The sequence below is a fragment of the Geotrypetes seraphini genome, chromosome 5 (assembly GCF_902459505.1).
Source record: "Geotrypetes seraphini chromosome 5, aGeoSer1.1, whole genome shotgun sequence".
Lineage (NCBI taxonomy): Eukaryota > Metazoa > Chordata > Amphibia > Gymnophiona > Dermophiidae > Geotrypetes > Geotrypetes seraphini.
Window position 1 is genome coordinate 93,493,499 of NC_047088.1, and position 24,048 is coordinate 93,517,546.

A 24,048-nucleotide genomic window follows, 5' to 3' on the forward strand; every position below is an offset into this window, starting at 1 on the left:
AATACTTCTCCTCCTGCAACTGGGTTATTTAGCAGCTTAGAAACAAACCTGAGAGCCTTTAAGTTTTGGTCACTTAGATCAGTAGTTTTTGGAATATGCACAATGAATATGCATGAGATAGATTTGAATACACAACTTCCATTGTATATGAATCTCTCTTAAGCATGTTACTTGTTGTGACTATCCAGAAAGCCCAACTGGCTAGAAGTCCTCCAGGACAACTTTGGGAACCACTGCTCTAGCCTTTTCCCTCAGGTAGAGTTGCCACCTGACTCTCCATCATAAAACAGGCTAAGCCAGTCCTGGTTTTACCCTAACAAGCAAAGACTTGTAGTTCTGATTGTCCTATTAAGGTTCTCAAGACTACAAGTCTATGTATGCAATAGGCTAGGATTTACTTGTTTCTTATGGCATGGAGGCAGGTGGCACCCTTACACTAAGGCCTTAGCCATTACCCTATCACTCTAACCCAGTGTCTCTCAAACTGTGTGCCCCAAAGAGATCAAAACAAAGAGAACTGTAGACAAATGTACAAAGATGCAGGCTAAATTTATTGGAATAGAATTTATGAATGCGGTTAATATTACCACCTTGAACCAAACCAAAGGACCCGACATGGTCCGTGTTTCGGTAAACACGCCTTCTTCAGGGGTCCCAGATGGATAAGGTATCAAAATGAGCCGCAAACAAAAACTTAGCCTGTGCGAGGAAGAATAGCAGCAATGAAACGATTGCTTTAAAAATGGAAAATACAGACCCCTAGACCTGCCCCCTCCTCCCCCGGTCTACCCAGTTTCACCCATCCCCGCCCTGTCATGCCCCCTGGGGAAATCCGGGCGTCTGTTAACCCTACCTTCAGACAAAGTGCAAGGAATAGAAGGGAAGGGACTGAAAAAGGGAGCAAAACAACTTTTTTCTGCTCTGGTGTCACTCTAACTTCAGCCTTTCTCCCTCTGTGGCAACATGCAGACAGAAGCCAGTCTGCCTGCAGCTCTATATGATCTCTGGATTTGGGACTCAGCAGGAAGGAAGAAATATGGAAGGGCATTTTTAATATGACATCTAAATCCAAGTTTGGATGTTTTGCGGAAAATGTTCAAAAATCTAGTAGCAAACGTTTTCAAACCAGGAAAACGTCTATCTTTTTGTTTTGAAAATATAAATTTCTTAGATGTTATTTGCACTCTATGCATTTATTTTTTGAACACAAATAAGTCATTGGGATATAGGAAGGACCAGCATTTTTCTTAGACTGGCCACACAGACATCCCAGCAGAGCAGTGGGGCACTCTAGGGAGCACTGCAATGAACTTCACATAAAAACTCCCAGGTACACATCTCATCATAGCCCCCTTATATTGTATGGTGAGCCCTCCAAAACCTAGTGTATCCCTCCAAACCACAATAATAGTCCTTATGCCTGCAGGTGTCACCTATATGTAGGTACAGTAGGTTTTGGGTGGGTTTTAGAGGACTCATGTGGGTCCCAATCTCTATAGTCCACTGCACCAATCATTGGGCTACTCCAGGAACCTGCTTGTTAGTCTAATAAGACTGGCCATAACACCCAAAGCTGTCATATAGGCTGGTATGTATTGTTTATTTTACATATTTAGGGGTGGGAATAAGGTGGGGTCATGCATTAATCTCTCCAATGGTCAACTCCAATGGTCAACATCTTTTTGGCACTTATTCCCATCTAGCCTCAGATGTCCACTTTTTGCCCTGGGCATTTTCTACAGTATTTCAATATTGTAGGAAAACATCCATATCATGGCCTGGACTAGTCCTGCCCAAAGCATGACCCCCAAAAGGCCCTCTTGAGAGTTAGATGCACAGCAGGTGAGCAGCATAGAAAACTATCTACAAAATGGATTTGAAAGTAATGATTTGGAACTTTTGGCAAGAAAAATCCCATCCATCTGACCCTTTATGCCACTTTTTAGATGTTTTTCTACTTTGAAAATGAGCCCCATAGTGAAGCACAGTCATGGATCTGTGATTTGGGTGGGATGAGGGGGGGAGGGTGTCAGAGTTGCTCAGAGGTGTTGGGATCATCCCTGGAGGTGGAGAGGCAGACAGATTGTGTGTGAGAGTGTGGATGATGGTATGGGAGAGGGAGTGGGAGTGAGAATGAGAATTGGAAACGGTGGGATACAAAAAGAAGTTTAAAAAAATTCATTTCTTCCCCCTCTCCATAATAACTTACTGTATGATATAATTTTAAAATGACTATTGTAAACCATTTATATGTTTGTTATGATGGGTGATATATTAAGTTAATAAATGAAATGACTCAGAAGTTCTCATGTATTAGATTGTAAGCTCTTCTGAGCAGGGACCATCTACTAAATGTTAAATGTACAGCACTGCATACGCCTTTCAGCATAGTAATAATAGTAGTATGCCTAGACCAGAGCATGAAGCATGCTGACAGGAATCCATATGACACAATGTCCTTCCTCTTCTCTGCTCTGGGTCACCTTGTAGCAGCAGTGTTCCCATGCCATAAGAACATAAGCATTGCCATACTGGGCCACAGCAAAGGTCCATCAAACCCAGCATCCTGTTTCCATCAGCGGCTAATCCAGGTTCAAATACCTGGCAACATTCCACATAAAACAGATTTTATGATGCTCATGCTAGAAATTCAGCAGTGCATTTTCCCAAGTCCATGTTAATAATAACTTACTGATTTTTTTCTTTTAGGAAACTGTCCAAATTATTTTTAAACCTTGCTAAGCTAACTACTTTCACCATATTATCTGACAACAAATTCCAGAGTTTAATTACACGTGGAGTGAAGAAATATTTTCCCTGGTTTATTTTAAATTTACTACTTAGTAGCTTCATTGCATGCCCTCTAGTTCTTGTATGTGTATAAAGAGTAGACAAACAATTCACATCTACCCATTCCACTCCCACTCAGTATTTTATAAACTTCTATCATATCTCCTCTGAGCGGTCTCTTCTTCATGCTGAAGAGCCCTAGCTACCTTAGCCTTTCCTCATAGGAAAATCATCCCATCCCCTTAATCATTTTTGTCACCCTTCTCTGTACCTTTTCTAATTCTACCATATCTTTTTTGAGATGCAGCAACCAGAACTGCACATAGTATTTGAGGTGTGGTCGCACTGTGAAGCGATACATAGGCATTATAATATTCTCAGCTTTGTTTTCCATTCCTTTCCTAATTCCTAACATTCTATTTGCTTTCTTACCCACTGCTGCACACTGAGAGGGTTTCAACATATCATAATTGATAAATCAGTCCCAATAATTTGGACTGGATAATTAAAAATGGTTGGTAATTATTTTATTTTGAATTTTCGTACTTCCTGTATTCGTTATATGATGTAACAAAAGAATAAATTTATATAAAAACAAAACACATATCATCATTGATGACACCTAAGGGAAGAATATAATTACACTGTGAGCTCATTTTGAAAAGATCATTATGCAGGGCTCTCCCTCCCCATGATCCTCCTTTAATAAAAAGTACATTATTGACAAATTGGGGGGGGGGGATTGGGACTTGTATACTACCTTTTTTTTGTAGTTTTCCAACCACATTCAAAGTGGTTTACATACAGGTACTTAAAGCATTTTCCCTATCTGTCCTGTGTACTCACTATCTAATGTACCTGGGACAGTGGAGGATTAAGTGACTTGCCCAGGGCCACAAGGAGCAACACAGGATTTGAACCCACAACCTCAGGGTGCTGAGGCTGTAGCTTTAACCACTGTGCCACACTCTCCTCCACGTAAGAAGTAGGGTGCATAATGTCACCATACGTCCCATTTTCAGATCGCCTGTCCTGTTGTCTCCACGCACAGCTTCGGGATACCGATATATCTCGTTTTCAGAGAAAGCATCCTGAAGCTGCGCGTGGGGACAATGGGACAGGCGATCCGGAGCCTGGGATTTCTCCAATACAGCTCAGATCAACACAGCGCAGCTCGGATCAGCACAGATCAGATGGGTGCAGTTGCACAGCTTCGGGTTACCGATATGTCCCATTTTCAGAGAGAGCGTCCCGAAGCTGTACATGGGGACAACGGGACAGGTGATCCAGAGCCTGGGATTTCTCCGATGCAGCTCAGATCAACACAGCGCAGCTCGGATCAGCACAGATCAGGTGGGTGCAGTTGCAACTGCACAAGCCTCCCCTGATGTCAATTCTTACATCAGAGAGGAAGTTCCGGGTCAGCCAATTGTGTAGTCACGGCTGCACATACTTGTTGCTGCATCGGCTTGAAGAAATCGGCAGTGGCAGCAGCTGCTTAAGTGTGTGTGTGGGGGAGGGTGAAGGAAGAGAGAAAAGAAAGAAAGAAATGATGCACAGTCAGAAGTAAGTGAAACCAGAGACTCATGAAATCACCAGACAACAAAGGTAGGAAAAATTATTTATTTTCAATTTAGTGATTAAATGTGTCAGTTTTGAGAATTTATATCTGCTGTCTTTATTTTGCACTATATTTAATGGGGTCCAGGGAGGGTCCAGGGATAGGGTCCTGTCCCATTTTGAGAAAAAAAATAAATGGTCACGTTAAGGATGAAGAAGGAATCTTTGCTAAGCTCTACAGGTACTGTAGCCTTCCAGGTAGTAAACACCTAGACTGCTTATTTGTACTATGGATTCTGCAAAGATTACAAATTAAATCAGATTCATTAAAGTACCATTTGAACAGACTTCATCCAGATTACTACAGTACCAGTTACAAAGGGATGAGGCAAAGACTAGGAGAAACATCTGCAAAAATCTGCCTGGGGAGACGAGAAAAATTGATGCCCACCAGTGGTGTAGCGAGGGTGAAAGGTGCACGGGGCAGTAGTGCCCCTCCCCATCCTCATCTCCACCTCCCGCTCCTTCCTTAGCCCCCCCTGCCTTGCACGACCTCTTCCTTTCCCCCATAACTCTAGTTCACCATTGCAAGCAACAACAACATGCTCCTCGTGACCTTGGCTCTCCCTCTGACCTCACTTCCTATGCACGGCACCCAGAAGTGACATCAGTGGAAGCCAATGCGGTCGTGAGGAGCACATTGATGTTGTTGCTTGCAGCAGTGAGCAACTAGAGGTACGGGAGAAAGGAAGGGGTGTGTGCCCATGGCGGGGAGGGGGGAGGAGTGGGAAGAGGCAGGGTGGAGAGGAGGAGGGGGTGCTGCAACTTCAACGTGTTCCTCACGACTGCATCGGCTCTCCGTCTGACATCACTTCCTATGTGCGGCACCTAGAAGTGAGCCGATGCGATCGCATGGAGCACGCTGAAGTTGTTGCTTACGGCGGTGAACAACTAGAGATACGGGGGAAGGGAAGGGGGTGCACATGCGGCAGGGGGAGGAGTGGGAAGGGTTGAAGAGGAGGAGGGGGCTGGCGCCTGGGGCGGACCGCCCCCCTGCCTACCACTTACTACGCTACTGGTGCCCACACTGTGGGGCTGATTCTGTAAGTGACATCTGACACAGTGCCTAGAAAATCACAGAACATAAGAACATAAGAATTGCCGCTTCTGGGTCAGACCAGTGGTCCGTCGTGCCCAGCAGTCTGCTCCCACGGCAGCCCTTAAGTCAAAGACCAATGCCCTAACCGAGACCAGCCCTACCTGAGTTCATTCCGGTTCAGCAGGAACTCGTCCAACCTTGTCTTGAATCCCTGGAGGGTGTTTTCCCTTATAACAGACTCCAGAAGAGCATTCCAGTTGTCTACCACTCTCTGGGTGAAGAAGAACTTCCTTACGTTTGTACGGAATCTCCTTTTAACATTAGAGAGTGTACTCTCGTTCTCTCTACCTTGGAGAGGGTGAACAACCTGTCTTTATCTACTAAATCTATTCCCTTCATTATCTTGAATGTTTCTATCATGTCCCCTCTCAGTCTCCTCTTTTCAAGGAAGAAGAGGCCCAGTTTCTCTAATCTCTCACTGTACGGCAACTCCTCCAGCCTTTTAACCATTTTAGTCGCTCTTCTCTGTGTCCTTCCTCAAGTATGGCGACCAGTGCTGGATGCAGTATTTCAGATGGGGGCGTTCCATGGCCCAGTACAGCAGCATGATAACCTTCTCCGATCTGTTTGTGATCCCCTTCTTAATCATTCCTAGCATCCTGCTCACCCTTTTCGCTGCCGCCGTGTATTGCACGGACAGCTTCATCGACTTGTCGACTAGTACTCCCAAGTCTCTTTCCTGGGAGGTTTCTCTGAGTACTACACCGGACATCTTGTACAAGTTTTTTTTTACCAACATGCATCACCTTACACTTATCCACATTAAACCTCATTTGCCATGTCACGACCCATTTTGTCGAGCGTGTTTATGTCACGTTGCAGGTCTTCGCAATTCTTCTGCGTCTTCACTACTCTGAATAACTTCATATTGTCTGCAAATTTAATCACCTCACTCGTCGTTCCAATTTCCAGGTCATTTATAAGTATGTTGAAGAGCACAGGCCCAAGCACCAAATCGTGAGTCACTCCACTGGTGACGCTTTTCCAATCTGAGCATTGTCCATTTACCCCCACTCTCTGTTTCCTATCCGCCAACCAGTTTTTAATCCAAGTGAGTATTTCACCCTCGATTCCATGGCTCGCAATTTTTCAAAGTAGTCGTTCATGCAGGATATTGTCAAATGCCTTCTGAAAATCCAGATATACAATGGCGACTAGGTCACCCTTGTCTATCTGCCTGTTGACTCCCTCGAAAAAGCACAGCAAGTTCATCAAGCAAGATCTTCCTTTGCTGAAGCCATGCTGGCTGGTCCTCATCAGATCGTGTCTGTCAAGGTGGTCAATGATGCGGTCCTTTATCAGTGCCTCTACCATCTTTCCCAGTACCGAGGTCAGACTCACTGGTTTGTAGTTTCCCAGATCTCCCCTCGGAACTTTCTTGAAGATCAGCGCCACTTACAGAATCGAGGCTATCAAGGACCCTAGGCACCAGAAATGTAGACCAGGGTTTTACAGGCCTATATTTCTGGCGCCTAGGGTCCTTGTAGTATCGTGGCCAGTAGCACCTAGTGACACTGATGCACAATGCCACCCCTAAACATGCCCACTAGAAGCCATGAACTCAAGCACTGGTCCCAGTGGGCGCCAAGCACTGCCTAATTTGTTTAAACCCATTTTTAATTGGTTTTTAATGGCGCAATCAATTATCATGCCACTTAAAACCAAGGTGCCGGCAGGCATGATCTAGGCACCTGCCGGCACCTAATGTTCACTACTGGGTTTCAAAGAAGGATTGGATAAATTCTTGAAGGATACGGGGATTGAGGGATATAGATAGAGGTAGAGATAGGTTATGATAGGGTATAGATAGAAGGACAAGGGGAACAAAATGATTTGGACAAGGATCACCTGATGGGCCGCCGTGGGAGCGGACTGCTGGGCACGATGGACCTCTGGTCTGACCCAGCGGAGGCAACTTCTTATGTTCTCATGTTCTATTTTGAAAGTATTGCCTCCTCAAGTGGACTGTAATTTAAAATCCTCGGTCTGTTTGGGGCACCTAATGTTTGGCAGCTTTTTTGAGAATCCAGCCCTGTGTGCTTGAGATCCTTTTGCTGGGCAGTGACTCCTAATGTGGAACCTTGCATGACATAACTATAGCTTGGATTCCTTCTTCCTACTTGCATCATTTTGACTTGCTCATATTAAATGTCATCTACCCTTTGGATGCCGAGTCTCCCAGTTTCGTGAGGTCCTTTTGCAATTTTTTCACAATCCTCTTGTGATTTAACAACTTTGAATAACTTTGTGTTGTCAGCGAAGAAAGAGGTACTTTTACTAAGCTGCGATTAGTAATGCGTGCTCACTACAGCCTAAGAAGCACTACCGTAGGATGCATGTAGGTGCATGCTTTCCATGCACTAAAAACTAGATTTTATATTTTAGCGCTGGAGTACCTTTAGGGGAAGAGACTAGGTGTGTTCTGCGTTAACCAGTTACCACAGTTACATTGGTGCGCACCAACCGATTAACGTGTGGTTAGTTCAGGAGCCCTAACTAAAAAGTAAATGCTCCTGTGCTAATGGCCATGTAATAAATGGGAAATTAGTGCATAGCCATTAATAGGCAAAATGGAAAATTTGGCCATTTTACAGTCATGCTAAAAGTGGCCTCAGTTCATGGGAAAGCTCTGCCCTACAGATAGTGTGTACTCACACTAAAGATGCCACTATTTAAATCGGTTTCATTTATGGTTGGGAATCATATAACACAACTCTCCAATACTTTACCCAACCTCCAAAATATCCAGCGTTTCCCCTCCGTAGAATTACAAATTGTTAAACATACTCTCATATATTTCAAATGTAACAAAATGTGGCCTCAGGTACACCTCCTCCACCTGTAGTAGTGTTCAATATCTTTGGGAATACCGGTGTTTTCATTCCTCATTGGCTCACATTCTTTTTTTTGCAATTATTTAACTAAACTTTTTTATCCACCGTGCTCATTTTAGAAGTTTCCTTGAGATTATTTTATTTAAAAATGTTCAAATAAGTTGTATACTTAGCTTATCATGCTACTGGGTCACATGATCCGACATGTTTCGCAACAATTTGCTTTATCAAGGATCCCCCAGAGCCATCGTGTCCACCATCTTACTCAAAGTTTTTTGCATGCTCCAGCTCTCCCTACAGATAGTGTGGGCACTTTTTGGAACGTCTTAGTAAAAGGGCCTCTTAAACACCTCACTCATAGTGGTTAGAGCTACAGCCTCAGCATCCTGAGGTTGTGAGTTTAAACCTGGCGCTGCTCCTTGTAACCCTGGGCAAGTCACTTAATCCTCTACTGCCCCAGGCATATTAGATAGAATGAGCCCACTGGGCCAGAGAGGGGAAAATGCTTTGAATGCATGATTTGTAACCCTTCTGAGCTCCTTTGGGAGGATGGGCTAAATAAATAAATAAATATGTTAAAAAGCAGTGGTCCCAGGACAGACGCCTGGGAAACCCCACTCTCTACCCTTCTCCATTGAGAGGACTGCCCATTTAATCCTATTCTCTGTTTCTATTTTTAGCAGAATATAAATGGGAAACATTTTCAGCTGCCATTTTGCCAAAGAGCACAGTTGTCTATATTTCTGTACTCATATTTGCTTGAACACACATTCCAAACCTCACACTCACTTATATAGCTCCTATCCATTCCTCACACATCCACAACCATACATTCCACACCCACAGATATATATCCCAGTCTCATACACTTCCTCCACACTTCAATATATACCCACACATTCCCGCATGTCCTCAAATATATACAACCATCCATACTCATCCCCCCATATCCCCCAAAAATGATTATCTCATACATACTTCCCACACAAACCCCCCTAACACCCCCCATACATCCCACAACACACACACTCACATCCCTATAACTTCATATGTACACAATTTATGCTAGGCCCACAATACATAAATCTCAGTATGTACACTCCCAACATCCCAACTGCACCATATGCATCCCCCATATTACCCATCCCCCCCATACCCTCCATTCATCCACACGTTTCCCCAAATTCAGCCTTCATAAACACACTGAAAGCACTCCTTCAAACACAGCATATGCAACTACATACCACCATATATCTCGTCACATATATTCCCACATGGCCATACCCCACATATAACTCCAACACATACATTCCCCCACACATATCCCCTGCCATCTATGGAGACACACTTCACACCTTTCCCCAATTCCCTAACAGATATGCTTGTGTCTGCCAGTGGAAGAAGGAGAAAGAACCCACTGTCACACCGCTAATTTTGCATTTGCCAGCTTATTTATTTGTTTTAAAAAAATATATGTTGTGTCAGATTTCCTGCTGAATATTCTAACTCCTTGTACCCAAGCTGTTACATGAAACCCTCAGCCTTAAAACTAACACATTTCTTATCCATTACTAGCTCTTCACACTGTCAGCAGCCCCTTCCCGCCTAGAGATGAAGTGATGTGAAGCCAATGCTATACTCATGAGCCCTAATGCTGAAAACTTAGCCCTGGTGCTAGAGGCAATTAGCCTCAGACTAGCACCAGTGTTAATGTGTGCAGGATGTCCAGCGGGCACTAGCATGGAGAACGACGTGCGCAAATGGCCACAAATCATATTCAAATGTAGTCAAACGATAATTAATTAGGTCAAACCCCCACCCCCAATGCTCAGAGAAGAGTAGTGCCAATGTGTGCATACACTTCCGGGTTTACCTGAGCTTACTGTTAAATTTTTGTGGGTATGAAAAAGGCATATTCCTCATCCTTGCTTTCTGCATGCATATAATTTGAATATAATTTCATTTGAGCATTGGAGGGCTCTGTTTTGGTATTCTTTAGCGCTGGAGTTTTGAGCATTAGGGCCATAGTTAATAACTTTTGCTAAACATGCAGCCTGTGAATTTATTCATCTCACTTTCCTTCAGCTGTCAGGGGTCTGCTTTTGGTTTCAATTGACATGGAAACAGACAACAAAATGAAATTTAAAGAAGAATAGAAATGAATTACTAAGCAAAAGCTCTTTTTATTCTGTTCACTGCTTCTTGTGCTCACTGAGGCACATTTTCTTCCCCTGGTTTCATAATCGGGTCTCCTTTTAAGTTACTGGCTGCAAAGACATTTCTGCACTTTGCGGGTGAGGCTTCTCAGTTTGCCATGGATTTTATAGAAATCTGAGATCATTTCATCAACCTTGTTCAAAACCAGAGGGCTGGAGCCTTTCGGACAGATCTCTTGCTCGTCTTCTTCCTCCTCCTGTACTTTTGTTGGATCTGCAAAAAGGAAAGAGAAATTTTAAAATAATTTCCTGTAATTTCAGCCTTTCCCAGTAGAAGGCACTGTAAGAAATAGTCCCTACATCTCGCCTTGGGACCTCTGTTCTTTGAGTAAATCTCTCTTGTCTGCAGGCACCCTTCTCCGCTACAATCTGCTGAATCAGTCAGTACGCCATGCTCCATCTCTGGCAGTATTCAAATTCAGGCTCAAAGCCCATTTTTTTCGAAGCTATGTTTAGGTCCTAATCACTTCCAACTTCTAATACACTATATCTGTTTCTCATTCCCTCTGCAGCCCCTACCCTCTCTACCTTTTCATCCCATTGTATCCCTCTTCATAGGTGTCAGAATGGGCGAAGGGGGGTGTCACAGGGGCCATGGGCTGCCCCACAAATTGCCAGTAGGAACAGGGACGATGGGGATCCTACTGGAATATAAACACGAACTGAGCCGGTGGCCTCGACATTCTCATGGGTGGCATATTGCTGCCAGCAAGCGTACCTGCTGGTCGGCTGTCTCTGCTGCCTCACACTGGCTGCCACTGGCATTAAAACTTATACCCAGATTCAACACCAGCCAATATCTGGGTATTACCTACTCAAGGACCCTTCTTCCCTGGAGTATCTATCGATTGAGCATAACTCCGTAGTACTCCCACCTGTTTGTCCCAGGTATGGTGCTGAACACTGACAATATCTGGATGGTATACATAAAAATGAAATAAAAAAAATGACACAATCCCCACTGAAAAATCAAAACTGATAAGCTATAAAAATGTGTGGTGAAGTTTTTAATATCAAAAATCAAAATTCATTGTTTATTAAATGCTGAAAAAAATGGTAAGACTGAGCCTTCACTCAAAATATGAGACTTCTTTATGGTGAGACCTCAGAAATTCATACCCCAACTCACTATAGGGCAGCCTAAGCGGGTCCATTCGGGGGGGGGGGGAAGTATTTTCAATCACAGATCAATCACCACCTCCAACCTGATTCAATGTGTTATCATATTAAAACAATAAATATTATAAATATTCTGTAAACATTGTAAATGTGGAACTTAGCTTTGAATAGCAATGATCAATTCAATGAGCAATAATATCAGAGAGACTTCCAACTCATGTGTGTTACTATAGCTCCAGGCTACTTATTATTGAACTTCATTTCTAAACCACATTTCACAAAATTTTTATTAAACATTAATTTAATTTCTCTAAAAAGAGCACCAGATACTACAATAATGGAATAATGGCAATATTCAGCACTATTATCTGTATGAATCCACATAGGACAACTTTTTCCCATTCTAATTGCTGTATACTGGCACCAGTCTCTAGACAAATACCAGCTTGGCTCACAGACCTTCCCGATATTATCCACATGTTACCAGAATAATGACACAAATAATTACTGGTTGGCCACAGGCAGCTCTACTTACTGAGGTAGCAGCTAGAGAATGACACGGGGACAAATTTTTCCCCTTGTAGGAATGGGGCAGGGACAGGAAAAGAACTTGCGGGGATGGGAAAATTAGTTCCTACAGGGACAGGGAAAAATTTGTCCTCGTGTCATTCTCTAGTAGCAGCTCACCTTTTTTTTACCATCCCAGTTTCTTTCAGGAGTAGGCCTGGTAGGGAGTGGAAGAGTGACATGGTGGTTAGAACTGCTGCCTCAACACCCTGAGGTTGTGGATTCAATCTCAGCACTGATCCATATGACCCTGGGCAAGTCACGTAACCTTCCATTGCCCCAGGTACCGTAGTTAGATTGTGACTTCACTGGGCCAGATAGGGAAAATGCTTAAAGTACCTGACTACTAGTCATTGTAAACTATCTTGGGTGAATCTCATCATAAAAGGTGGTTAATATATCCCAATAAATAAATTCAACAGGAGCACTGGCTCACACAGCTATTGAATTCCCAGACTCTCTCAGCAGAAGATGCTACAGGGAATTATGTACTGTAGGACAATGCTCTCAAGATCCAGGCAGCTTTTCAGGATAAACACAATTAATATACTGTACATGAGATAAGTTTGCATGTGTTACCTCCATTTCAAGATTAAACATACTGGGTCAGACTGAAGGTTCATCTAGCCTCCTGCTTTTAACAGTGGCTAATTCAGGTCACAAGTACCTAGCAGAATCCCAAATAGTAGCAAGATTCCATGCTACTGACCCTAGGGATAAGGAGACGCTGTCCCTGAGCATACGTTAAAATCAGATTATGGGCTTTTCCTCCAGAAAGTTATCAAAACTTTTTTTAAACCCAGATATGGTATGCTAATTGTTTTTTCCATGTCCTCTGGCAACAAGTTCTAGGGCTTAGCTATTCATTGAGTTAAAAATATTTTCTCCTGTTTGTTTTTAAAGTATTACAGCGTAACTTCATGGAATATCCCCTCATCTTTGTACTTGATTCAAATTTACCTGTTCTGCTCCACTCTGAATTTTATGGACCTATATCATAGCACTCTTTAGCAGTCTCTTTTCCAAGCTGAAGAGCCCTAGCATCTTAAGTCTTTCCTCATTTGAGAGGAATCCCATCCCCTTAATTATTTTGGTCACTCTTGTTTGAATCTTTTCAAATTCCGCTATATCTTTTTTTGAGATACGTCAACCAGTATTGCACACAATACTGAAATTGAGGTCACCTCATGGAACGATACAGAGGCATTATAATAGTCTTTCTTTTATTTTCTATTCCTTTCCCAATAATCCCTAACATTCTGATTGCTTTTTTGGCTGCTGCTCATTCAACTCGACCCCTTCGATCTTCACAACAAGATTTATTATCGATTCCCTCTCTAAAAATAGTGGGAACAAGGAGAAACGATATGTTCTCTGTTTTAGCCCCCCAACTCTGGAACACTCTGCCTCTATTTATTAGATAGGACAAAGATCTTATCTCTTTTAAAAAACAATTAAAGACTTTTTTATTCAACGACGCATTTTCCGACTAATTAGTTAGTCTCTTGATTTTTCTTTCTTCTTTTCCCCATCCTTTTGTTTTTTCCATTACATGTTTTTCACTTCTATTAGAGTAAAAATTGTAACTTTTCCCTCCTTTCCTCTCAGTCATGTCGGTCATAAAACTAAATGTATAGTTTTATCCCTAAATTGCAGGTTACTATTGTTTTATTTGCTTTTAATGAGATATATGTTTTTTATTTAAACTTGTTTCCTTTTTATATAAGCTGTTAACAATTTTGTTCTATGCTTTTTAACTTTTTAATAATTAGACAGTTAGTCTTCCCTTAATTTGTTTTAACTGTACATCGCTTAGAATTTCTTATATAGGCGATTAATCAAATAAACGTGAACTTGAACTTGAACTTGAACTTGAACTTGCTGCACACTGAGCTTATGATTTCAACATATTATCCACAATGACACCAAGATTTTTTTTTCCTGAGTAGTGACTCCTAATGTGGAACCTAGAACAGGTAGCTCTGCTTTGGATTATGTGCATCCCTTTGCACTTGGCCACATTAAATTTAATCTGACATTTGAATGCCCAGTCTTTCAATTTCCTAAATTAGTTTGAGAAACATTGATCTAGGAATTATCATTGCAGCAGGAGTAGAGATTGGAGAGAGAGAGGTTACAAGTAGAGAATGACATGGGGACAAATTTTTCCCTGTCCCCACAGAAATTCAATTTCCCCATCCCATCCCCGCGAGTCTTGTCGCTGTCCCTGACCCTGCCCTATTCCTGTAAGCTCTGCCTTAACCAAACAAGCTTTGAACACTTATGATTTTAAAGTGAGGCTTGTGCAGATGAGGACAGAGTTTGCAGGAATGGGGAAGGATACAGGAAAAAAACTCACCGGGAAGGGAAAATGAGTTCCTGCAGGCATGGGGAAAATTTGTTCCGTGTCATTCTCTACAAGCACTGTAGTCCCAGCATTTCCCTGAAGGTAGTACTCTAGAGAATGCTTCAGGAAATCTGGATTTACCTGCTACCTCCAGGACAATCTCTTTCATGCGGGTATCAGCTGCATAGTAGACATAACAGCGATAGCTCCCGGCCTGATTTGCTTTGATGTTGGAGAGCAATAAAGAAGCATTTCCTTTTTGGAGCTCTTCCTTAGACATATGGACCTTGGGATCCTGGATGTCTAGTTTGTTATCATATTCAGCCAACAGATTCCCACGATGGTACCACTGGATCATCAGCCGACTCATGTCCACAGGTGGCTGGTCCACTCCCAGGTGACACGTCAGCAGCAAGTTATCCCCCACATTGGCCTTCACTGGGGATTCAGAGACTGTCACCTGCAGTTCGGACACTGTATAAGCAAAATGCACAATCAGTAGAGCCAGCGGCAAGAAACAGTCCACAAAAGCTGTCAAAGAATGAATACACAAGTAACGAAATCCACAGTTCTTATTTACAGTATATGCAATTGAAAATTTTTAAAAAATAAAAATAAAAATGATTGATTAGATGGACCAAATGATGGCAGCTAGAGACCATATGAGTTACAAGGTTATGGTATATCACTGATGATCTATACAATATACAGTATATTTTTATTCTGATTATATAAATTCATGTTATAGTTGAGTTATTAAATAATTAAGAGCAAGCAGGCAATAATTATTTGCCTTTTCATTATGAGTAAAATCATTATGATTCATAAAACAATGTCCATGCTGCAGCAATATACAAAAGTAAAATAATATCTCCTGCAGCAGAGTGCACACCATCAGCACCATGCCACAGAAATTCCTCTCATAGAATTGCTATGAAGGCCATGCTTGAGCCATAAAAGAGGCCCAGGCTGTGAAATTCATGCTGAATCTGTGACATGATCAATAGGGTGAGGTGGGATGGGTTTCTCAGTGCTGGTACCAGTAATAGGGTAATGGGATAACTTACGGGAAACTCTGATGAGAAGAAAGGAGAATGCTGCAAACATCACTTGTACTGCCATCTCTCTCATTCCACGTCTCATGCTCTTATACTAGATCTGGGTCTGTTTTCTTTTCTGTTGAGTACTTTGAACACTAAGGCTGTTTGAATATATTGAACTCCTCGTGATACCCATTCCACCTCATCTCCCTGGCCTGGATCCCATTCTGAAGCTTATCACGAGGTAAGAACTCTCCAGAGTCTACTGAGAATGGGAGCGCCTGCAACTGCCTCTCACAGATAAGCATTTTCTCGCTTATTCATTTGTTTACTTTCCCTCCTGGAGGATGACAGTCTCTAGGTCAAGATGGGTTTATAGTAACATCAAAAATACTTGCAAAAAAACAGAGAACTTATACTAATAAAAACCCTCAGGTCCATCAAGACTGCCTAATTTTCCCTGCGACATCTGGTTTTACTTTTATTTCCTTAAAACCAAGGGTTCTCTGTCCTTATCACATACCATCCTGAATTCAGTTACTATTCAACAGGGTGTGTCAATTTTGGAGATATCATAATTTTAAAAAGCACTCGTGAAAAATGGAACAATTTCATGTGGAAAATCAACAACTAGTTTAAATGTTGTGAAATATGTTATTTACCTACCTGAAATTTCTAGGAAATTATGCAAAAATACACAAATTAATGAAATATGTTTCAGTGCTCTGATAATAGTTTTTAGGTGTTTGCATTACATATTAATGACTTTTGTGCCTCAGTTATTAATTTATCTTACTTATTTACTCTTATTGATATTAACACATTAGAGGTTGCTACTGCTGCTTGGATTGATGCAGGACTCATCACCCACTTAGACATTGCTTTGGTGATTGATCACAACAAGGTGAAGAGGGCTGAGGCGAGAATCATATACCGTTTGAGGAGGAACTGCAGCAGAATGTCATTTCATTGATGGGTGTCATGATGATCCCAGGGTTATGTTAAAGGCAGAAGAGAATGGCAAAATGTATCCAGGTATGGTGAAAGAGGAACATTACATAGTTTGTTTGGAGCCAGGAGGCAGACATCTATAGCATTTTGTTCCTGCAAAAAGAGTAGTCATGCAGAAATAATTGCTGATAATTTGGTTACATGGCTGAGAGAAAGAGAAGAAGACAAAACTCTTCAGCTTATTGGAGGTGATTCCTGCTATGTAAAAACTGGTTGGGAGGGATGAGTGATGCATTATTTTGAGGAGATACTATGAAGGAAGCTGGTGTGAATTGTCTGTAACCTGCACATGTAAACTACCCTTGAGGCACTTGGTGACTGTTTTAGATGGCAAGACACTGAGCAACAACAAATGAGCAGGTCCAATTAGAAAAATGCTGGATTCTGCTACTGAACTGGAAATAAATCCTGATTTTAATAAGATCTCTGTTGGCCCTGTTCTTCCTAGGGTTACCGGACCCATAGACTCCCGAGCTGAGGAGAGAGAGTGGGACCCTGAAGTAGGGTTACCATATGGTTCCAGAATAAAGAGATAGCTTGAGGCAGAAAAATGTGTACTGCAACAATATATATATATGTATATAACACTAATATCAGTATTAATAAAAAAAAATTTTTTGTGATGAGAAGATCTCAGTGTGGATTACTCAGTCAAATGAAAGGAAACCATTCAAACCTGCAATCTGTGCATGGTTGGCAACCCAGCACACCACACCATCATAAAATCTTACTCGTGTGTAGTGAATCAAAATAACAGTGCACAAAAACACTCATGATAAATCATCGAACTCAAGCCAAAGCTCCTATGGACAAGCAGGTCTGTGTGTTGACTCATTCTGACAAATCTGCCAATGTGGCTGCCAGTATACGCCATCATTGGCATATACTTTCCATCCACGACTCATTCATTAAAGGTCCATGTAGAGCATACAAGAGAACTAGGAACCTTGGTAATTTGTTGAATTGTAAGAAGAGCAATTCTCAATCTCAAGGAGATCATAACACGGGACATCAGCCTTGTGGCTCATGTTATGTGTGATACATCTTTGACATGCACAAGCTGGACTAATCCCAAATCCAACAAAACATACACTCTTAAATATAACACTTCTTGTACTACAGCTTGGGCTGTTTACTTCATCATTTGTCCTTGTCAACTCATCTATGTGGGACGTACTTTTAGGACCATAAAAACACGCTTAGTTGAACACAAGAGTGGACTTCATACAGCTACACCTACAGCTCCCATGATCCCCCACTGCTTGGAGAAAAAGCACACATTTGAACAACTTAGATGGTTCATCATTGACTCCTTACCTCCTCATTTTGTAGGCAATAAGAAAAGATATATTCAATATCGTGAGCAGTATTGGATATTCAAGTTAAATGCAATTTTCCCCTCAGGTTTGAATGAGTGTGTGGAATGGTATTCTATTTTATGAGTTTGGGATCCGGTTCTAGTTTTCCTTTTTGTTTTGTGTTTTTTGTTTCTGACTTCCTAGATATGATGTCATGCCCCCTTCCTTGTTCAAATGGGACTGGGTTCTGCCTCTCCAATTGCCATTTCTAATCTGGGCATTCTCTCTTGGAAGTTCATTTAGGACAGGTTCCTGAAGAAGGATTATTTCCGAAACTGAATCAGTTGAACCATCTTTGTGTCCTGGAGTACAGCTTCTGCAATTGGACCCCTTGTGAAACTCGCTTGGGAAGTTCCTGCTTTTGCAGGCTGTCCACTTAAGTTAAGTCTTTTTACTGCTTTTTGGATAGACTGTGCAGTTATTCTACCTTGTTGTCAGTTAATGTGTTACTGCAACTTTATATAATTTTGTATGATTTATCACTAGTGTTTTTGTGCACTGTTATTTTGATTCACTGCACACGAGTAAGATTCTATGATGGTGTGGTGTGCTGGGTTGCCACATGCGCATGGATTGAAGGATGGAACGGTTTCCATTCATTTGACTGACTAATCCACACTGAGATCTTCTCATCACAAAAATTTTTATATTATTACTGATATTAGTGTTATATACATATATATTGTTGCAGTACACCGTCCTTGTACAATCCATCATCCTATCCAAACTCGATTATTGTAACGCCATCTACTTAGGCCTAACGAAAAAAAGTCTTCGCAGACTCCAGCTTATCCAGAACACTGCGGCTAAGCTGATTTTTGCTAAACGCAAATATGACCACGTCTCCCCTCTACTTACCAATCTTCACTGGCTCCCAGTATTTTCCAGAATTCATTTCAAATGCTCCTGCCTGGCTTTCAAGATCATTCACGGCATCCTTCCGCCCCTAATCCCTCTATCCTTCCTCGCCCCGACACCAACTACCACCAGATCTGCCCACAGACATAAACTATCCTTCCCCTCTCTACACGGCATCCTCCACGCAGGTAAACTGGGTGATCCCTCCTCTCCAAAATCACCGGCCTCTGGAACGACCTCACTATTCCGCTGCGGAACCTGGACTCCCTCCAACTATTCCAAAAACAACTGAAAACCTGGCTTTTCTCTAGCATATAATAATCTCTTCTCCTGATTACATCCCCTCTTTTTATGCTTTGTAAACTCTTTCTCTTCTCTCTTCCCATATTTTTTAAACTCTGTAAACCGTGTCGAGCTCCACTTCAGTGGAGAAGATGCGGTATATAAACCTAAGGCTTAGTTTAGTTTAGTACACATTTTTCTGCCTCAAGCTAGTATCAAATAGAACTCTTCTGTTCACTATATTAGTGCTGTTCTAGTACAATTCGGGTTTTCTTATTTTGATTATTCCAGAATAAAGAGGACAGATTGAGACCGCCGGATATTACTTCTATTGCTTTCAATGGAAGAAAAACCCGAATGTCTCAAACGTCCTTCTTTTTCTGGAGCCATATGGTATACCCTACTCAGGAGTGGCTCACCATGTGTAAGGAGGATTGGAATGAAGAGATTGGGGAACACAACAGAGGTGTTTCTGAAGTTACTTTATCCTGAACAGTTTGTAAAACCAGTTGTAAATAGTTTATACATTGACTTTTTCGCAAATCTTTAAAAACTATTTTATTTGCCAAACACTTCGGAAATCAGTCACATTAATATTTTTTGACCGTTACTCTTTTTGTATTTCTTTTAGTTACTGTTAACTAAGCCGAGCTCCATTTTGGTTGAAGACCCGGTATACAAAGCTAAGTTTTAGTTTAGTTTAGTTTGACTCTTCAATCAAGTTCAAGTAAAAGTTCCAGTTATCAATTGGTCTCAGTTTAAATCCTTTAAATAAGAGGATAGAGGGCTGAGTGAGTATGATTGAACCATGAGATTGTGGTCCTTCGGCCTTCCAGAGTAAGTCCGGCCCTGACCTATGCCCAGCTCAATAAACTTTAGAGAACTACCTCACAAAAAAAAAAATTATTTTTGTGAGCACTGATTGTGGGTGCCCGACCTGACGAGCTGACTGGAGCCCACAGTCTGAGTGCTTAGAATCAGATTGTCTATCATTAATGAGCGGCAACCTCTGGCACCACCTATTCTAGGAGAGAGTAAACATTTGTGGTAGCTCCTAGCACAAGCTGCCTCTGACATACAATGATAAATCACTAGACTCAGCAAAAACCATCTGCCTTTTTCTGTTCAGAACCCCCACCCCCCTTTGTAGGCTTGCAATGGCCTTCAGAGAGAAACACTGAATGCTGGCCTCTGTACAATTAATAACAGAAAACGTAGGTTTATAATTTCTTTCAATCGTCAATGGAGTTGTTTGAGGGGATAAAAAGGGGCAATGTCTCCCCAAATGCTGGTAGTCCCAGCCCATCTACAATTTAAAGCCTCGCTCAGCAGTTGTCATCACCACTTTGTTTCCTACTTCCCCACTCATTGTCGCAGCCCAACAAGTTCCTTTCTCAAAGCATCTATGCTGGGTTCCTTTTCAGTGAACAACAAAAACAAGAAGACCCAAGTTTCCACAGGAAAAGAAGAACAAATCTAAACAAACGAGACTACGGAAACTCAATGTTTACGGACCTTTGGTTGTAATTTATTCAAAATTTCCTTGATTAAAACAATAACAATAGTAAAAACTCAATCCACATATATCAAAAGAGGACCCTACATGGGCCGTGTTTCGGCTAAGCATGCCTTCCTCAGGGATCCAAGATGTAGTAAACCAGTCTTTGACAAATGAGGAAAAACGTCTTGGAAGTCCAAATAAGAAGTAAAATTGTTGTGTGTGAGAATTGCAGTGCTGAAGCCAGTACTGGGGCAAATGAGTTTCCACAGTCTCGTTTGTTTGGATTTGTCCCTTTTCAGTGAGGTAGCAACAGTAGAATTTAAAACAGAAAATGAGCCCCACAGAGCCTTCAAGTCTTTCTCCTACACCCTTTGAAGTTCATTTCCTGTTGCCATATGGCAGGGGTGTCAAAGTCCCTCCTCTAGAGCCGCAATCCAGTCAGGTTTTCAGGATTTCCCCCAATGAATTTGCATGAGATCTATTAGCATACAATGAAAGCAGTGCATGCAAATAGATCTCATGCATATTCATTGGGGAAATCCTGAAAACCCAACTGGATTGCGGCCCTCGAGGAGGGACTTTGACACCCCTGCCATATGGGAAGGGGCATGACAGTCTTTCACAACACAGGGATATAGGGGATTTTTGAGGCTTGCTTCTGATACTATTGCTCAAATGGAGCCCCAGCATGAAAAGAGGTTTGAAAAGGGAACATTCTGGACCTGATAGGGGTGAGGTAGAGTGGAATTAGTGACCAAAGTACTGTAATTTCAAAACAAAGCAGAGAGAGAGATGCTAGACCCAACTCCTGTCCTAAGCCACACCCCTTTTGGTGATGTCACAGAAGTAGCACCACAACTCTGCCTAGGCCACACACCCCAAGATGGCGGCACACACTGGAGGTCCCTATGTCATTTCCTATTTCATAGTACTCGCCACTATCTTGCTTCTGTTTTGGCTCATGAGGGAGTTTCCAGGTTTGTCCCTTCACTCTCTTACATCTGAATCATTTTGCCACTGCTCTTGCCTTTCCCTCATGCATAATTATCTATGGCAGTGGTTCTGAAACCTGTCCTAGGGGACCCACACCCACAGGTTTTCAGGTTATCCATAATGAAATGTGCATGCAATGGAAGCAATGCATGTAAATCTATTCATTGTGGATATCCCGAAAATCTAACTGGTTGGGGGTCCCACAGGGCAGGTTTGTGAATCACTTATCCATGGTGTTTGGCCTTCTCCTTTGAGCCCTTCCAGTTCCTACTGTGCATGCTTTGGAGAATTACTGCTCCTCTAACACCCTCAGTTGCTATACTGTGGTGCCCTGTTTAGACTGGAGCCTGGTAGCTCTGGCTTCCTCATAACCCACACTGTTCCTTGTGACCCTTGGCAAGTCACTTAATCCCCCCATTGCCCTAGGTACATTAGATAGATTGTGAGCCCAGCGGGATCGATAGGGAAAAATGCTTACGTACCTAAATAAATTCAGATAAACCGTTCTGAGCTCTCTTGGGAGAACAGTATAGAAAGTTGAATAAAAAATAAAATAACCTTTCCTCAGTAAATCTCTGCATTTCACATTTGTTATCATTTATTAAAATTTGATATTCTGCCTAGCTTTACATTCCTTTGGTACTATTAACAGGCAGGGATATGGAAATGTAAAGCACAGTGCATTTTAAAATCAATAGCCCATATAAACCAACACTAAAAATGTAATCATTCTACAGCACGCTGAAAAGTACACAAAACACACAATGTTATGTATTTGCCTTTTTAAAAGTTGCATGGACTTTCCTTTTCTTACTTGTAGGAGGAGTTATAAACCAAAACATTCCAGAATCAGTGACCTCATTAGTGACATCACAGGCCCTGAAGCCTCACTTTGCTTTCTGCCCCTGGCAGGGGATGTTGCACTTCAGAGTTAGGGTAACTGTATGAAGCAAAACTTAAGGATAATTTGTGATCTGCCTGAAATGGAAGAGCTTCTCTCCACTCTTAAAGGTTAGTAATTTAAGACAAAGATCAATTAGTTGGCATTTCAGCACTGTCAGAACCCAGAAGACAGGGTCTGGTCCCTTAACAGTAATTGGTTCCCCCTTTTATCAGGAAATAGTTTATTGTGGTCAGTGATGTGGCTTCTTCAACCTGGATCTGAGGTCAAGCATTGGAGAAAAAAAAGAAGTTTTCTAGAACTGTCCTTTTACTGAATCCACTGGCAGAAATATGAAAGTTAATCTGCAGAGCTGAGACTTGTTGTTATGGTAACATCCTAAGGCATACACTGAGGGCAGTTGTTTGCAGCTGAAACTCTAATTTGAGGCCTCAGCAGGTGTTTTATCTTATAGATGAATTTTCCTAGCACCCTCAGGACTAAAATGAGTTAACATTAGCCTCTGTTACAGACATGCAAATAAGTTTTGCATTAATTTACAAGGATTTCATTTAGTACCTATAACATTGAAATCATTACAAAAATTTAACTGCTGTTTAGGTATAGTTAAGTCAGGTCTCAACTTTTTGTGTTCCAACAAATTTTTTTGTATGCACATACTTTTAACCACTGAATAGTAGGGCAGTTTTCAGCCCAGAGAGTTTACCTGGGTAACTTGATTACTTGGGCAAATTCCTTTGAAAGTCATCCCCATATTGCCTTCCCTCTGTCTATATTCTTTCACAGGCGCCAAAGGAAAATATGGTGTATCTTTCATCTGCAAAGCAATACAGTGCTTAGGCTTTTCTAGACTTCTGTCCTGTATACATAGGGTTATCAGGCATCCAGCAAAAACTGGACATGTCCTGTTTGTAGAGGACCGGGTACCCGGACGGACTTTCCAAAACCCAGCAGTTTGTCCAGGTTTTGGAAAGTCTTGAGTTCTGGTTGCATCTGGAGAGCCTTCAGCCAGCATGCGCAGATGATACTGCACATATCTGCACATGCTAGAGGTCCTCCAGACGTGACCTGAAAAGTCGGGAAAGAAGAGACAAAGCTTTGTGGGGGCGGAACTGGGGTGTGGAACAGGGTAGGGATTGAGGCAGAATGGGGTGGAGTTGGAGGTGGAATGGGGCAGGGCAGAGTCATGCATCCGGGATTTTATGATGATAAATATGGTAACCCTATGTATACACCATGTGAAAAATCTCTCTCCTTGGCATTGTCCACCCTATGGCATTTTTTAGTACACTTTAGTATGCTGGCCCTTGGAAGCAGTCTGCTTGAGTAAAAACATTAGAACATAAGAGTCGCCATACGACTGAAGGTCAATCAAGCCCAGAATCCTGTTTCTAACAGTGGCCAGCCCAGGTCACAAGACCTGGCAAGATCCCAAGGATTAAAACAAATTTTATGCTGCTTATCCTAGGAATAAGCAGTGGATTCCCCAAAGTCCATCTTAATTATGTTTCA

The 24,048-nt window shown here is 42.0% G+C and overlaps 2 protein-coding genes across 3 annotated transcripts in view; one reads left to right on the top strand and one right to left on the bottom strand.

The window, feature by feature from the left end:
• Positions 1-9,775: 9,775 nt before the first annotated feature.
• On the bottom strand, positions 9,776-15,845 carry LOC117361015 (V-set domain-containing T-cell activation inhibitor 1-like). The gene is made up of 3 exons (XM_033945782.1): positions 15,660-15,845; positions 14,734-15,066; positions 9,776-10,773 (listed from the first exon to the last, which is right to left on the bottom strand). Exons 1-3 carry the CDS (start codon positions 15,733-15,735, stop codon positions 10,604-10,606), a joined length of 579 nt encoding a protein of 192 aa, XP_033801673.1. The 5' UTR covers positions 15,736-15,845; the 3' UTR covers positions 9,776-10,603.
• LOC117361014 (inactive serine/threonine-protein kinase TEX14-like) overlaps positions 15,801-24,048 on the top strand; it is a 222,892-nt gene continuing 214,644 nt past the window's right edge. For both annotated transcript variants that reach the window (XM_033945781.1, XM_033945780.1), the window contains exons 1-3: positions 15,801-15,876; positions 16,460-16,667; positions 22,456-22,646. Coding sequence is in view for 1 of the 2 variants with exons in the window: in XM_033945780.1 (XP_033801671.1) it covers positions 22,580-22,646 (67 nt within the window). In the remaining variant the exon portion in view is untranslated. The remainder of the gene's footprint in view (positions 15,877-16,459; positions 16,668-22,455; positions 22,647-24,048) is intronic.